The 18,352-nt window shown below is 36.8% G+C and overlaps 1 protein-coding gene across 3 annotated transcripts in view; it reads right to left on the reverse strand.

Annotated features, from left to right (window-relative positions):
* The window catches only part of LOC150085121 (RNA-binding protein FUS-like), a 290,717-nt gene that overhangs the window by 126,586 nt on the left and 145,779 nt on the right, over positions 1-18,352 (reverse strand). For all 3 annotated transcript variants that reach the window (XM_090373038.1, XM_090373039.1, XM_090373037.1), the window contains one exon: positions 14,505-14,544. In XM_090373038.1, the coding sequence (XP_090229164.1) occupies positions 14,505-14,544 (40 nt within the window). The remainder of the gene's footprint in view (positions 1-14,504; positions 14,545-18,352) is intronic.

The following is an 18,352-nucleotide window of genomic DNA, read 5'->3' on the forward strand; positions in this document are numbered from 1 at the left end:
AAACTAGACACTTTAGAGGAGATTTGATTGAGGTGTTTAAGGCTCTGAGAGGCATCAGTAAAACGAATGAGGACGAAATTTTAAGATTATAAATGATGCTAGAACTAGGGGACATAAATTCAAGTTAAGGGGGAAATGTTTATATTGGACTGCGGGAAGTTTTATTTTAGCCAGTGAGTTATAAATTACTTGAATAAGTTGCCTTCATGGGTGGTAGAGGCCGACAGTTTGGGGAAATTCAAAGGTCATCTAGATAGTACTTTCGGGTAAGGAAACACATAGGATGATAGGTTTAATTTCCTTTTTTTTTTATTAATTATTATTATTTATTTTTTTTTTTGTTTGTTTGTTTTTATCATTGTTTTGTTTGAATTTTTTTTTTTTTTTTTTGGGGGGCTGGTGCAGCATAAGCCATAGGCTTTCTTGCACCATGCGGCCATTACTAATATTAAGTTGATAGCCTAAATAAATTCACGCCGGACAGGCATTTGGAACAAATGGAGTGGATAAATGGGAGGGTTTTTTTTTTTTTTTTTGGGTGATGCTGCATAAGCTTGCTTTTTTGCATGGTATGCCTCTACTAATGCTAATACTTCAACCAGACTTAAATTCCTATCGATTTTTGTATCTTGAGTCATGTGAAAAGCTTGGTGTACACTTGACATTAACGCAGTTGAGGAATTGCCGTGTCAGGTTAAAGTAATCTTTCAGCAAATCAGAAATGACCCAGGAACACCTAAGAGGATTTGCAACTTGATGCAGAGAAGACTAAAAAAAGCTGCACACAGATACAAGGACAGCATTTTGAGCACCTTTTGTAACATCCTGTAACATGTAACATCCATAAAATCCTGTGGTGTTGAAACCAAAAATTAAAAAATTATCTTATGTTTAATAAAACCACCCTTAGCAAAGGATTCACAGGTTTTGCTAAACTAGTGCTCCCATAGTCAGTGACGGACATTAACAGAAAATGTGCATTATTTCAAAAACTGTTCCTTTTTGTGGCCCAATGTTCACTGGGACTTTATTGCTTATTTTAGTTTGTACTTTTCACCTTTAAATGACTGACCATCATTTTGAAACACCCTATATATGTTTTCAATATTTATCAATGATACTGATGAAGGTATAACAGTTTAATGTCTAAGTTTCCAGATGATAGCCCAGTTGGCAGGGTGGGTAAGAGCCCACCTTTATCCCACTTGCCAATCTCATTGATCATCCCTGTACTTGATTCAGCAGCTCTATCCTTCCTAAGTGAAGCCCCGGACTTGTATACAGTACTGAAGATGTGGTCTAACCATGGCATTGTACAAATGGATAATCACCTCCTTATCAGTGCTAAAAAGATTTCAATACATTATTGACTAAAACCCACGAGTTGTCCTGGCCACCTGTCTGCACTGCTCAGAAAATTTCACATCTGAACACACAATTACTCCCTGATCTATTTCCTATTTCATTTTCCACTATCCTGGGTATAGTACCACGCAGTTTAAGTTACACTGGGATTAATGCTACCCATATGCAGTATCTTATATTTGTCAATAATAATTTTCCAACAGCCATTTCTCAGCCCACTGATCTAATTCGACTAGATCTTCTTACAGTAACTCACACCGACCAGTCATTAACACACCCTGCCAAACTTTGTATCATCTTCAAACCAGATATATTTTCAAAATTAATATTATTAATTTTTTAATATCATTAATAATTACTGAAAAGAGCAATGGGCCCAACATTGAACACTGTGGGGGAGGGGAGAACTCTGCTAATAACTTTAGTCCAGGAAGAGCTGTGCCCATTGATAACCACTTTGTCTTCTTCCACCCAACCATTGCTTTATCCAAAGCAGCACTTGAATTTATTAAATTAATGCCACATTCCTCCAGTCTGTACAGCAATCTTTTATCAGCAACTGTATATCGAAAGGCTACATGAAATCCAAGTATATGATATCAAAATTATTTTTGTGCACCAAATTCATTGGACACTGCATCATAGTATCCAATCAAATTGGTTAGACAAGATTAAACAAATCCATGCTGTGACTGCAGTATAATTGTACATGTCATGTTGGTCCTGCATTACTTCTTTAACCAGTGATTCCATTATTTTCTTTGCAACAAACATTAAATTAACAGGTTTTTAATTACTTATATCACCTTTTGATCCCCCTTCATGAATTCAGGATACATTTGCACATCTCCAGCCCATAGGAACCTCCCCGAAATGCAAATATATTCTCATAATTATGGCTAATGGTTTGCTTACCTCCTTTGCTACCACTCCTTAACATAACTTTACAGATTCAATCCACTTCAGGTGCCTTTTTTAAGTCTATCCTCAACAATTTTCCCTCCACTTTCCTTTCAGTTATCACAAAATCATTTAGCTCCTCATTAGTTCGATAAACTTCTGGCATCCCCTCCCCTAAAAAATTCCTCACATGTGAATGTAAATGCAAATTTGTCTGGGACCACAGTCATCATCCTTATATATATATATATATATATATATATATATATAAAAAGCCATTCCGTTTACCCTCGACAGTAATTATTTCTTTAATTAAATTTCACATTGGTATACTGTGATCACTGCCACCCAATGGGTCCAATATAGGCAATTTCTTAATGCATGAAAAATTACTGCTGATAACCAGATTAAGTGTACTGCTACCTCTTGTTTCTGTAGAAAATACTCATCGAAAAAATCTACAAAAGTCTTGCTAAAATGTGAGTGACCAACCCACAAATTCCAATCAACGTCTGGAAAGTTAAAATCTACCATTATAAGACAGCAGTGGCAAATGATGCAAGAAAGCAAGCTTACGCATCAGCCAAAAAAAAAAGACACATCTCATTTAAACTAGTCATTCCTCCAATAGTTTATCTAGTTCTTCCTTGAATTTATTTAAACTATCAATTTCCATAACAACAGACGGAAGTTTGTTCCAGCAATCATCCACCCACTGTCTGAAGACAAATTTTCCACACATCTATTCTGCAACTGTATTTCCTCAATTTGAATTTATGCCCTGTCATATGTGTGATCCGAACAAGAGGAAGAATCCCCTCAGCACTGAGCTTGCTCAATCCATTTAAAGCCATAATATATATAAAAATGGATATTACTGAGTTTTTATATATATATATATATATATATATATATATATATATATATATATATATATATATATATATATATATATGTGTGTGTGTGTGTGTGTATTAGGCGAAGAATTTATTTGTAAATATTATTTCTAAATTTTAATATAGAGATCAGCACCGATTAATTCCATCTAAGTGACAGATTATGCATTACATCGGTCTGTGTTGATATGTTCTAGATATGATAGAAAAATAAAAAATTTATCGGATTGCAATGAGGTAGCAAGTTAAGTGAGATTAGGTACAGCCTGCGGAAAACCTGTGCGTCAAAAACGCCCAAGTAACACACAAAGTCCCAACGCTGGCACAGTAGCAAAAACCTAGAAGTAAAGTGAGAGTAAAACAAAATGAGATAGAACGTAAAGTAAAACGGCAAGGCAAAGTGACAAAAATAGAAATGTGATAGAGCAAACAATATAAAATGAAACATAAAAAATAACATAATAAAGCAAAATTATAAAAGTTATAAAATGTGTTAATTATGGGTTAGTAGATATATTGAAAGGGAGTTTATCTAGGGCTAACCCTCTCAATATATCAGCCCATAATTAACTTAGCTATCTGTTTCTGTTGTCAACTGCCCGTAAAACTAGTTTTGAATATATATATAAAGGTGATACGATGGTAATAAAGTAATACCATAGAGAATCAAGAAATTTAGCTGTATTATAAAAATAAGATAGTAAGATAATATACAGTAGTACCATAGTGAATCAAGAAATTTAGCAGTATTACGCAATGAAGGCCGAAAGTTGATAATAAGCCGAAATGTAGTAAATAAAGTCGTTTAGAAATGATATGATATCATGGCCTAATGCTTGTAATAAGCAGATTTTGTTTTGTAGTTTGAGTGAGATGACTATTAGCCCGACAGATAGCATAGTAGCATAAAGCAAATAATAGAGCAAGAGTTCCATCCACTGTAGTTACATTTTTATATTTTCTATGTTGAATAGGCAGCGTGTGCTAAAGGAAGGAGAACGGAAATAGGATATAGAACAGCAATAGTACCTCAATCCCCCTCGAATTGCTCTAATAGTTCATGAGGTATGAAAAAGTAGGGTTTTATAGTATATGGCTAAAAGTATAGAAAAAGAGCAGAATACAATTGTATGTGGGAAGAAACTGGGAGCGTAACTTCAACATCTCTTAAAGAAAGGGATCCTGGTTTATGGTAAGTATCATATCTATATGACGTAGGAGATATATTGTAGCAGCAGATAGGAAACTGAAGATATAATAAAGACTTTGCATAAAGTAGATATGATGGACCAAATGGTTGATATATAAATATATATAGAACAAATTCCTGGTGAAATATATATATAAGTAAGTATGCTTACCACCGGTGAAAGTGAAGATAGAAAGGCAGAGAATTGGAGCACGTGTATTATTTATCCAATGCTGGTGGATGCGGGCGCCCTCTGGGTTCGGGGGTTAGTGAAATGAAATCAGAAACCAAGCCAAAAAATGATGCCAAAAAACCGTAGCGCCATCTGGAATCTGGGTATAAGAACTAGCAAATTATATATATAATTGTATATATGATTTACTTGTAAAAGGCGGCGGTTCCAATGCAGAACGGTACTCAGGAGAATAGCGCATATGGCAAATAGTGAAATAGCATGATATAAAGAAATAAGAATAAAGAAATATAACGAAATAAAGCAATTTATTCCTACCCATGGAGCAAATATAGGTACTACTTTTTCAATGAGTGTAAGCTATATGTGACATGCCCCATGGGTAGTGCCTACTATGTACATATATACAAGCCCAGTGAAGGTGAAGAAGTCAATAATGTTAAACACTCGGTGTAAGCCTATCATGTTGCTAGAACTTTGTCTGCAATAATTTGTGGGTTGAGGCTACTGCTATGTTTTTTGTTGATAGCTATCAATATAGCTTTATGTAGGTTACATGTTATAAAGTAGTATGGGAATCTACTGTTAATTAATTTGGATTTGAAATCGATGAGTGTGTCTGTTATGTCATCTTCTTTATTGCATATGTTAATCCTTTGATGCTTTGTGCCACTATGATGTTACTATGAATGCATTTGGAGATATTTGAGTTGTTGTTGTTGTTGAAGAGAATTATACAAGGAGCGAGGGAATGATACCAGCAGTGGGGAAGATGGATTGCAAAGTAGCAACACATACGACATACCCGATATTCTTCCTGATGAGGTAGAACATGCATTGAAGAAAATGAAGAATCGGAAAGCCCCGGGGGAAGATGAAGTTACTGTAGAGTTGTTAAAATTGGGAGGAAGAGACATAACACAAAAAATGGCAAGGCTCTTCACAAAGTGCATTAGAAATGGTGTGATGCCTAAGCAGTGGAATAATGCAATCATAGTTTTGCTGCATAAGAAGAGATAAATCAGAAATTGGAAATTACAGACCAATTAGCTTGTTATCCCATATCTACAAGTTGTTCACAAGGGTCATTACTAACAGATTAGAAAGAATACTTGATGAGAATCAACCGAAAGAGCAAGCTGGCTTTAGGACAGGATTCTCAACTATGGATCACCTTCACGTATTATCACAGCTAATGGAGAAAGCAAATGAATATAAAACACCATTATGCCTGGCATTTGTGGATTATGAAAAGGCATTTGACTCCATACAGCATAAGACAATGTTTCGGGCACTGGAAAGACAAGGCATAGATACTCCATATATTATGATTTTGAAGAAAATATATGAGAGTGCTACATCCTTTATTAGACTAGACAAAGACAGTAGCAAATTTAAAATCGAGAAAGGAGTTCGACAAGGAGACAATATCTCCGAAGCTGTTTACTGCTGACCTTGAGGAAGCTTTCAGAAGATTAGACTGGTCGCAGAAAGGAGTCAATGTGAACGGAGAGTACCTAAACCATTTACGATTTGCAGATGACATTGTGGTCATAAGCCACGATCCCAAAGAATTAGAGGAAAATCTTAATCAGTTATGCACAGTTAGTAAGGATTTTGGACTAAAGATGAATATGGCTAAAACAAAAGTAATGATGAACAAGTATGCCACGGAAAGGGAAATAATGATTGAAGGAGCAGTAATTGAAAAGGTGGAGTCATATACTTACCTGGGACAAGTTATTAGCTGTAATAATGATAAATGGCTGGAAGTCAAGAGAAGAATAAATTTTGGATGCATAGTATTCAGGAAATATAGTCACATACTGAAGAGCAATATCCCAGTTTGTCTGAAACGTAAAATAATGAACAAATGTATACTCCCCACCATGTCTATGAAAGTGAAACTTGGGTACTCACCAAAAGAATGGAAGAGAAGCTGAGAACTACACAGCAAAGAATGGAACGAATTATACTGGGAATCAGACTGTTAGATAAGAAGAGAAACCCATGGATTAGGCAGCAAACTCAAGTAAAGGACATTCTTATCAAAACTAAAGAACTAAAATGGTCTTGGGCAGGACACATAGCTCGAAGACATGATGACAGATGGACTAAGAAAATAACAGAATGGTACCCAAGAGGAGCTAGAGGAAAACCTGGTAGACAAAGGCGGAGATGGATAGATGAAATTCATGAGTTTGTGGGTAGTAAATGGATGGCCAGTGCTCAAAACAGAAGGAACTGGAAAGTTGCTGGAGAGGCCTTCATCCTGCAGTGGATTGAAAATGGCTGATGATGATGTTGTTGTTGTGGTTGTGGTGTTTTCTGGCGCAAGAGCTACTTAGGCCATATTGCACGAGATATTTGAGTTCCTTTAAGTCTATTAAGTCTAGTTGGTTAAGTCTATGGATTTGAAAGGAAAGTCGTTACGTTTGTCATATAGTTGATATGTGTGCACTGTCTATTATATGTAGGTCTAAGTCTAAGTAGGATGATTTTCTGGAGCTGTTTTATATATATATATAAATATATATATAAAAAACTCCGTAATATCAATCTCTTTTGTTAACATCGAACCATCGCGAGTAAATTTTACCATTTGCCTATTTTAAATTGTTGCAGTTTTGCAGCCCTTTTAACTATAGAAATGTATCCATAACATTCCATTAAACTTACAGAATGCACAGTTGCAAATAATTTTGCACTCATTTTTCTTTTACATTTTAGCCTATACCTAAAATCACCAAAGCAGTCAATTTGACTGTTTATAAAATTTTGACAAAATTAGCTAACTTTTATACAGTTAATCAAACTTTTACATTTATTTACCTTGTGACAAACATTTGTCATTTGAATCATCCCATGGTCTGTGTAAGCACATGCCACTGCCGATCTGAGCATGTGTAGGAGTCTACTATATATAGCTGTGCCATGCCAGTTTAGTTTAGTCTGTGTGAAATACGTGGAAAGATATTTCAACAATTTTACAGTGCTAGTCTGATTGCATTTCTAAAATGAGTTTGGAGAGGAGAGTAGAGATGAATTTAGAAAAGAAATAAGTGATGAATGGGATTCCTAATGAAAAAGGTGAGGAATCTAGTAGTAGAAAATAATACGACTGATCCTTTTACTCTAAGTGATACTTGTAGATAATAATAAACAACATCATAATCATAAAAACAATGTGTCTTTAAATGGGCAGCAAACGTACTTCAAAATCTGGGTACACATTATCATATTAGCTATACGGTGCAAGGAAGCCTGAGGCTTATGCTCCAATAGCCAAAAAAAAAAAAAAAAAAATTCCCAAGTTGCCCTGAGAGAGAGAGAGAAAAGTAGAAGGGAATCACCAAGAAAGAGAAAAAAGATGATATTCAGTTCAGGACCCTGGGTGTGCCAAGCTTTTATAAGATTTTATAACTTCCCACATGGGAAGTTATAAAATCTGGTGCTCCTTCACAGTTGGACGTGTTGTTGTTGTTTGTTTGTTATTTGGTTTTTAGGAGCATTAGCAACTAAGGCCATATTGCTCCGGGAATATGTGGTGGTCATTCCCTGACCTTTCCGCATCCTCTGTATTTGGTGGTCACGGGCTCAAACCCTGGTCTAATCAAGAAGTGTGTGCTATGCACTGCTCCTCCTGCTCACCTGCTACGGGCACTACAAAATATGCATATGGATTCTGTGATAACTTTTTTCGTTTATTTTTAGACACTTCAATGATAAAACACATACAGAACTGCACTGAAATTGAAGCACAAATACAACTGAAGGCTACTCAGAAGTTATAGTATGTCTTAAAGTACTGTTTTATTGGACTAAATTCAAAAAATAGCAAAGGCTTAATTTTTCAGTACTCACCTTGATCGATCTGCAATTGTTATGGTTTGAATGGCAAGAGGTGACTGGCTTTAAGGTGATTGGTTCTTAAATTAAGGGGTGGGTAAATAGTAATTATAATGGAAACAGGATTAAAATATGCACAAAATGCATATTATTAAAATATGTAGAAGTGCACTAACTCCGTCCTTGGTTGTCATTAAATTAGGATTCTAAATACAGTCAGTCCTCGTATAGCAATAGTTGTGTTCCCAGAAACCCTCGTGCAATGCAAAATCGTGCAATATAAACAATAGGGTTAGTTGCCGACCACTCAAGATTGAATACACATTTGTAACAAAAACATTAACAAACACAATAAATAATTGTAATAAAATACGTAAGTATTTTATTACAACTATTACGTAATAAAATATTGCTAATGCTTTTGCTTCTATCATAAGCAAACTTGTTTTTAGTTTGATTTTCTATCCAAACAGATGAAAGTGGTTCCATCTCTTCCAATTCTTTGTGTCTTAATCTAATGGATTTTAATTACACTTTGAGTTGAAATGAAAGTTGTTGAGTTGCTATGAAAGTTGTTTTTATTTTCTCTGCATTCTTTCTATTCTCGGAGTTGCCTCATTTAGATCTGTAGTACATGCAATATCACATGGTCTTTCATTTCGCTCAAAGCATTTCACAATTTCATATTTTTTCTCAATCGACAGAGGCGGACGACCATAAGCCTTACCGGGGAAACCCAAGTGGGCCGGAGGCCGGTGTGATTTTGGCTATAAACCATAGTACGAGGCCACTATAAATTTTCCCGGGTAAGAATTTTTGTCCGCCTCTGTTTATCGATATTGCCTTTCTTTTTCTCTCTGAATCTGCAGTGTCTTCACCAGGATGCTTCCTTTTCAAACATTAAGTATTTTACTAATTTTTAGGGAATAAAGCACAATTACAAAACGAGGAGGCATGCTTGATGCACATAAACAAAGCTGCGCTCGTGTAGCAACTGAATAAACAACACCATTAACACCTCACATTTTACTAAAGCACATTTCTGGGGGTTACTACCATAAAACAATAAAAACAATTTCCAGTTGCGTTTCTGCTAGTGGAATCTGTTATAAACTGGTAGTAAACTCGATGTAATTGCATTTGCGATTATACCGATAGCTGGAATTGTGTTGGTTTTTATGTTATTATGGTGAAATGTGAAAGTTTCCCCTTCACTGATATAAAACACAGACACGTTTTCAGAATCTTCTCTTCATTCCTATCGTGTTGCGTTCGGTTGGGGTGATTCCGCGTTCGACTGCCATGTCTTGTGAACACAAACGCAAATCGTGCATAAGCGAATTCGGTTCGTGTTATATAAGATATCGTTCCCCTATTTATAAATCGCGTATGATCGAATTCGTGTAATGTAAACACGTGTTATACGAGGATTGACTGTAGTGGATAAGCCAATAGTCGTAACGAAGGACTTTCATTAAAAAACGTCTTCAGTTGGCTAGTTAAGTGAAAAGGGAATGCGTACTGTTTTAAAAAGAATTTTGTAATCCCGTGACTTGCGGGAATCTCAGAGATTGGTGAGATTCCAAACCGGAGATTTTTTTTTTTCTGAAAAGTGATCCGAGTTTGTTATAAGTGCAAAAAATAAGAGTGATATCTATACCTGCAAATATTCGTCCTGCAAGATTACTACGATAAGGAAGGACAAGACGTGTTTTACTATTTATGATGTGTTTTATGGGGTTATTGATATTATTTTTTGCGATGGAAATGGTATGTTGGATTAATCTTGCAGGGTAATTTCTGGCTATGAATTTTTTTGTGAGATACTGTAACTCATTGGATAGGTTGTCTCGTGAGGTGCTGAATTTAATGGCGTTGTAGATTTTGTTATAGAGAACGGACTTTAGGTTGAAAGGGTGGTGCAATGTAAAATGTAGGAATTTCCCTGTGTGTGTATGTTTTCTATAGATCTTAGTTCCTAGTTTAGTACCTGTTTTATATATGGTGACATTGATAAAATTAATTTGTTTATTGGTTTCTGTTTCGAGTGTGTATTTAAGTCTGTCATGAATTTAATTGAATTTTGTAAAAAGGTTATCAGTTATAGTTTTGTTTCCTATTAAAAGTACATCATCGGCGTATCGCATGTACGACTTTATATCGGAAGGGTAAGGATGTAGGATTTTATTTTCAACTGTGGCTAAGAAAATTTCGGAAAGGGGAGCAGCAGAGATGCCCAAGCCCATGGGTAACCCGAATAGCTGTCGGAAGATCTGATTGTGAAATCTGAAATACCTCTCTACTATTAGATGCCAGGCATTTCGGATTGTGAAATCTGAAATGCCAGGCTTCTAATAGTAGAGAGGTGAGTTCTAAAATATTGTTTATAGAAAGGGAGGTGCGATTAATGAGACTACTGTCAGAAGTTAAATATCCATGTAGGGCTTGTAAGGTTTTTTTTTGGTTTTGTTTTTTTTTTTTTTTTTTTTTTTTAGGAGCATTAGCAACTAAGGCCATATTGCTCCGGGATATGCAGTGGTCATTCCCTGACCTTTCCACATCCTCCGTATTTGGTGGCGACGGGCTCGAACCCCGGTCTAATCAAGAAGCCTGTGCTATGCACCGCTGCTCCTTCCCACCTGGCTGGCTTGTAAGGTGAAAGGTATATATATATATATATATTGGTGTATAGTGATACGACATGAAACGATGCTAGAATATCATCGTCAGCGATTATGGTGGTTTTAATTTTCTCAAAGGCTTGGTCGGTATTACTGATTTTAAATTTGGAAAACTTGGTGAGTAAAAGAAATAATTGGTCTTAAGGGATGGCCCGGTTTATGTAGTTTGGTAATTCCAAACATACAGAGGAGAACATTGCTTCGTATGCCAATCTGCTGTAAGGTATGTAGGGTGATTTCTTTATTAGACTGAAGTTTTCTAAGGATAATGTCAAGCTTGTGTTTTTTAATTTGGATATATTATAGGAATTATTAATTATATAAATGTCTTGGTCTGCTAGAATTTGTTCCATTTTTTTTATATAAGTGGCTTTATCTAAAATTACTATGGTATCTCCTTTGTCTGCTTTTTGGATGATAATGTCGGAGATTTGGAATCTCACCAATCTGAGATTGCCGCAAGTAACAAAGTGCATCACGGGATTACAAAATTCTTCTTAAATACAGTACGCATTCCCTTTTCACTTAACTTGCCAACTGAAAACGTTTTTTAACGAAAGTCCTTAGTTACTACAACTATTGGCTTATCCACTATTTAGAATCCCAATTTAATGACAACCAAGGACAGAGTTAGTGCACTTCTGCTTCCTTGCGCATATTTTAATCCCGTTTCCATTATAATTACTATTTACCCACCCCTCAATTTAAGAACCAATCACCTTAAAGCTAGTCACCTCTTGCCATTCAAACCATAACAATTGCAGATCGATCAAGGTGAGTACCGAAAAATTAAGCCCTTGCTATTTTTTGAATTGAAGGATAATAACTGGTCTACATCCATTTAAGAACTTGATGTTTTTGGTACTGTACTAATAGCATGTGAAGCATATGGTGCTAAAAATTTAGCACCATATGGATAATTTGGGTCAACTGAATGGGGATCTCATTGTTTCACGATACATAAGATTCAACAAGAAAGGAGCATCTAGGAAATGATAAATTTGCTTTAGCTTCAGAAATACGGTGCAAATTTATTTCCAACTGTAAAGCTTGCTATATACATGGAGCAAACATTACAATGGTTGATCAGCTATTTCCAACGAAATTTAGATGCAAATTTAGCAAGTATATGGCCAAAAAACCAGACAAATTTGGTATAAAGTTTTGGTTGACAGCTGACATAACTTCAAAATATCTACTAAATGGCTTTCCTTAATTGGGTAAAGACGTTATGCACCAAGCTAGTCAACCACTTTCTGAATACGTTGTCCTAAAACTTTGCCAATTCAAAACCAGTTTTGAATTGGGAAAGAAAGTCCAAAAAAATATTACTATAGTGGGAACAGTGAATTGTGCTCATAAAGAAGTTCCAATGCCAATAAAAAAGAAAGCAGAAATATATTCGACTTCAGTTTTCAAACTTGATGATTGCACAAATTATCAGGCCAAAGCAAATAAAAATTTCATAATCTTGAGTACAGTAATACCCCGACTTACGCAAACTTGGAGTTACGCGGTTCTTGATTTTTTCGATTGATTGGTGTACATCTAAAATTAGCTTACCAGTGATTTGGAAGTCAAATCATAAAGCTTGGGTGACAGCTTCCGTTCTTGAGGACTGGTTTGTTCACCACTTCATACCTGAAGTCGAACGTTATTGCAAGTCTAAACAGATTCCATTTAAAGTGATGCTTCTTATTGACAATGCACCCAGTCACCCTCCTACCACCCTAATTAATTTCGACCCACGTGTGGAAGTTGTGTTTTTGCCTCCAAACACAACCAGCTTGCTTCAACCGATGGAGCAGGGAGTCATCAAAACATTCGAGGCTTACTATACGAGGCATTTGTTTGCACATCTGAATGAAGCTATGAGACAAAATAGTGAGATATCTGTTAAAGACTTTTGGAAACAATTCAATGTTTTAGATGCCGTAAGAATCATTGAAGAATCTTGGGATGAAATTCACAAAAAAACATTGAATGGTGTCTGGAAGTAACTTTGGCCATTTTTTTTTCAAAACTGAGACGAAAACAATGACAGAAACTGATCATGTCGCTCATGTAATAGAAGAAGTTGTTAATCTTGCCAGGCAATTAGATTTGGAAGTCAATGGTGATGATGTCAACGAGCTGTTGAATTCACATAGTCAGGAGCTGACAATGAATGAGCTCATAGATGCGTGAGCAAAACGTCACTGAAGTATCAGACACTTCAGACCCAGCTCCACCAGAAAAGCACATTACAAATGAAATCTTGACAGAAGGTCTCAGCTCAATTGAAAAGGGCTTAAAAATTTTAGAAAACAGACTCCAACAAAGAAATTCTGCATGAAAAAAAGAAGGTGCTGTGTCGTCAGATGAATTTGTTAGATTTTATGAAGCCATCGACATCAAAATAACTTTTTTTTTATGTAACTCATTTATTTTTTTAATACATAGTTTGTATTAATATGTATAAAGAACTGCAATTTTATTAAATATTTTACTTCTAAACTAGTGTTTTTGTTGGTCCTTGGTCCCAATTAAACAAAATATATATGCATTTATATGGAAAGTTGTACCCCCACTACGCGATTTTCGTCTGACCCACCTATCGCGTAACTTCGGGGCATTACTGTACACTTCATACAAGTATTGTAATAAGTAATGGTATAAAGAAGTCTGATGCAGTATTATATTATAATGTTACAGGGTTGATGTTTTAGACCAAATGGCTAAAAAATATTCAACAAAAGCAGGTTCAAGTTGATGGCCGGTTCACATCTTTTATAATATATTAGACCTTGCAGTAATCAACGCTTGGATTATTTATAAAAAAAAGTTATAAAGAGATTTTATGTTGAATCTAGCTGAAGAACTCAGAAAAGAATAGATTCACAGAAAGCAGCAGCTCAAATCAGTAACAACAGTAGCAATGTCAAACCTTCAAGAACCATCAATGCCAAATTAGGCGATGCAAGGCAAACAAAACTACAAAAATATGCATTGTGCATGTGGAAAGTGCACAGGAACTGTTGAAAAACTGTCATTTTATAAATTGTGAAAATTAATTTTTAAACTTCAGTTTATTTCCTAGACAAAAAAAGTTTTGTATTCAAGTTTTTGCTATCAGAAATATTACCAATAAGCACTTGCCAGTTACTTTATATCAATGCTTATAAGAAGCCTGATGCAGATTTATAATAAAATGTTGAAAACACAACTTAAGTCTATTTTATGCAGAGAAATCAAAATGGCCAGTTCTAGTGTTAAAAAGACAGATTTTGTCAATTATTTTTTAGAAGGAAATCTTACTTTCAAGCTTTGTACTATAAAAATCTGAAAGTAAGATTTAATTTTAATATTCAGCATCATCAGCATCATAATCCCAGATAAGTAAAAATTATAAAATGTTTTTTAAACAAATATCATAAAACTTAAGCACTCACCTATATTCTCTGTCTCTTCCATTATTACCACGATAGCCACCTAAAGCAAATAAAAACAAAATGACTAAAAAAGCATTAAAACAACATTTCATAGTTACAATGGGGAATAGGTTCAAAGATGGCAACAGTAGAGATAAATGCAGGATAAATATAAAATTTTCATTCAGTCTTGTCTGACAAATTTGATAGGATATTATGATGTGGTTACAAAGGAACTGGATGCAAAAAATAATTTTGATATCATATATTCGGATTTCAGGAAAGCTTTTGACACCGTTGCACATGGAAGCCTATTGTACTAACTGGAGCAGAATGGCATTAAGGGTAAGTTACTACGATGGATAAAAGGATGGTTAAGTGGGAGAAGACAGGGTGATAATCAATGGGTGCTGCTCTTCATGGACTAATGTTATTAGTGGAGTCCCACAGGGTTCGGTGTTGGTCCACTGTTGTTTTGTATATTTATAAATGATATTGATAAAGGTATATCAGGCTTAATGTCGAAGTTTGCAGATGATACAAAGGTTGGCAGGGTTTTTAATGACAGTAATGGCAGTGCGCTACTGCAACAGGATCTAGATAATTTGGGCAGATGGGCTAAGAAGTTTAACCTTGACAAATGCAAAGTACTGCATATGGGTAGAATGCTTAAGGTGGTAGAAAATGAAAAAGACCTGGGAGTATTGTGAAGTTTTCTGAGCAATGCAGACAGGCTGCCAGGGCAGGTCATCGGGTTTTGTCAATGATATATAGGAATTTTGCTAGCAGGGAAAAGGAGGTGATTGTCCCTCTGTATAAGGCAATGGTCAGGCCATGCCTTGAGTACTGCATACAGGTCTGGAGGCCTCATTTTAGGAAGGATGTAGATTTACTTGAGCGTGTACAGAGAAGGGCAACAAGATTGGTGAGGGGAATGAAGGGATCCTCTTACCAAGAGAGGCTTAAGTTCTGTAAATTGCAGCGGCTGGAGACTAGGCACCTGTGAGGTGATCTGATTGAGGTGTATAAGGCCTTGAATGGGTTGAGCACGCTGAATTCTGATGGGATCCTTCCACTATTCAGATTACAAACCTAAGGGGGCATAAATTCAAATAAAAAAAAAGACGGATTTAGAATAGATGTGCGGAAATTTGCATTTATCCAGCGGGTGGTTAATTGGTGGAACAAACTTCCATCTGTCGTGGAAGTTGATAGGTTGAATAAATATGAGGAGGAACTGGACAGGCATTTGGAGGGAATTGGTGTGATTTTTTTTTTTTTTGGTTGATGCTGCATAAGCTCATCATACACTTGCTTTCTTGCAACACATGCCACCACTACTACTACTACTACTACATTACAGTGTGGAATGCAATTCCTCAACGGGAAAATATAATGAATCGACTGTGGGGCAGGACTCATTAGTTCCCACAGTCCTATATATGGGAGTATATGGAGAAAGGGTTTCTCTTCCTCATTATATCTCCATAACTTGGGTGATTATATATGATTGTTAATTTCCCCCTTATCTTTGATGTGCATTGGCATAATGTTTTTTGAGAGAGAGAGAGAGAGAGAGAGATAATCTTTAATGCCCTTCACGGCCAAAAAGCCAGGGGTTTACATTTGTACAACTTCCCGAAACTTCCGGGAAAATAGAACAATTAATTTACAAAAACAGGTAATTTTACAAAAGAAAACATTTTATACAAAGGAGAGAACTCCTTACGAGAGTTAGGTCTGATTGAGCTGACTTAACATCGAGATAAGAGCACCAGCTCAATCAGACAGGAACAGATGCAAGGTACACATGTCAATGCAGATTAGTCCTACTAGACATAATTTTTTTCCTGTAAGTCCGGTCAATAGCGAATTTGTTCAGGTCGGCGTCAAGTGCCTGGGTTTGCTTGAACATCTGCTGAGGAAGGAACCTGTCCGAGAGATGGAGTCGCGCTGAATGCGAGTAGAGCTCGGGATTGGCCCTAAGGGCAGCAGGGGGGATCCTCCAGCCACAGGTATCCCAGAATGAAGGTGTTGCAATTATGCCTGTTATCATCTTGACTGTTGCTAGGAGGCGTTGGTCTTCGACTAAGGTGGGAAGCCGTGGAATCCCGAGAGAGTTGGCAAGCTGCGTGGTGTGAATCAGAGCTGGAAGGTTGTGCTTCCTGTTGGCCCACTTTAGGAGCCAGAATTCTGTGGCAAAGAGTGGTTTCTTTATTGATGGTGCCGCTGACGCCCAAATTTCAGCAGCATAGAGTAAAGGTGGAAAGATGATTGCTCTTATGTACCTCACGGTTGTCTTTTTATCTCTGATATGAAGGAGATGCTGTTTTGCTATCCACCGGAGTCTTGAAGCACGTGTGAGGAGCATGTCTATGTGGGCGTTGAATCGAAGTTTGGAGTCGAATACAACGCCCAGATCACGATGGCTGGATGCAATTGGGATGAGGATGTTGCCGACCGAAGGCTGGAGAGAAGAAGGAGTTTGCTTCAATGAATACACCATGAATTCGGACTTAGCAGGATTGATCTTGAGCCCGAACTGGCAGAGGTAAGATGTGACTGCAGTGAGAGTGTTGTTAATTTCCGTTTTTACCAGATAAAGGTCTTGACCAGGGATGATGGGAGTCAGTATCTTGATATCATCTGCATAGCTCAGTAGACATCGAGAATGTGCAACCAGTGGGAAGATAATAGATGAGAACAGAAGGCCGGAAAGGACCCCTCCTTGTGGGACTCCTGCGGTGACGGATCTAGTAAGGGTGCGATCTCCTGTATGAAGCTTTATAACTCTGTTATTCAGAAGAGAGGAGAGAAAGCATAATATGTTCCCTGTGATCTGGAAGTGGCATTCCAGGAGAGTGAGTAGTTGGTTTACTTGGACGGCATCAAATGCAGCCTCAATGTCTAAGTAAGTCACAGCTAGTTCGTGCCTTTTCTCGAATGCTGACAAGATAGTATTCGTTGTGGCTAGCAGATTTGTGATCGTTGATCTGTTTGGAAGGGAGTAGTGAATTTGGGCTGGATTACTGGGCATGATCTGCTTGGTGAGGATCGGGAGTAAGGTCTTCTCCAGGAGCTTCAGCAGGCTGGAGGAGTTGGAGATGGGTCGGAAATGTTTAGGTTTCGATGGCGACTGAACTTTGGCTAAAGGTTTGATAAGATAGTTTTCCCATTGCTGTGGGAAAATCTGGTTCGAGAGTAACTGGTTGAAAATAATTAAAAGTGGCTGAATAATGTACGGACTTAGGCATTTGAGCATGAATTGGGGAACTCCATCATCACCAGCGGTTGACGAGGCAGGTAGAGAATTGATGGCGACGATCAGCTGTTGTTTTGTGATCTGAATGGTGCTCAACACTTCTTGCTGGGTGGGCTCTGTTAGTAGAGCCAGATCTGAGTTTGGCATAGGATTACGATTAAATCTTGTGACGAAATCGAGCCACAATTCAGGATCAAATTGCAGAGGAAAATGAAGGTTCACTTTCTTGTATGGAATTTTTCCTTTAGCCAGATCTCGGTTAACATATAATTTGATTGCCTCAGATTTCATGCGATTAAATTGAGCCCGTGCCCTAGAATAAACGATGCGATCATTGACATTTTGCGACTGTTTCCATGTGCGATGGAGCTGTTGCTTCAGCTGGAAACTCATTTTGAGTTCTGAATTCCACCAAAGTCTTGTATATGGACTGATTGTGATTTTTTTAGAGGCGGCATATTTGGCAACCGTGTTGATCCAGTTTGTGAGAATGTTCACAGCTATTTCTGGGTCACAAGTCTCTAAGGCCACCCAGGGAATGAGAGAGGCGGCTCTGATGCACTTATCTACGTCAAGTAAGTTGGGGCTAGTGATGTCAACCTTTTTT

This window comes from Mastigoproctus giganteus, chromosome 5 (assembly GCF_048544385.1).
Source record: "Mastigoproctus giganteus isolate SK-2022 chromosome 5, ASM4854438v1, whole genome shotgun sequence".
Classification (NCBI taxonomy): domain Eukaryota; kingdom Metazoa; phylum Arthropoda; class Arachnida; order Uropygi; family Thelyphonidae; genus Mastigoproctus; species Mastigoproctus giganteus.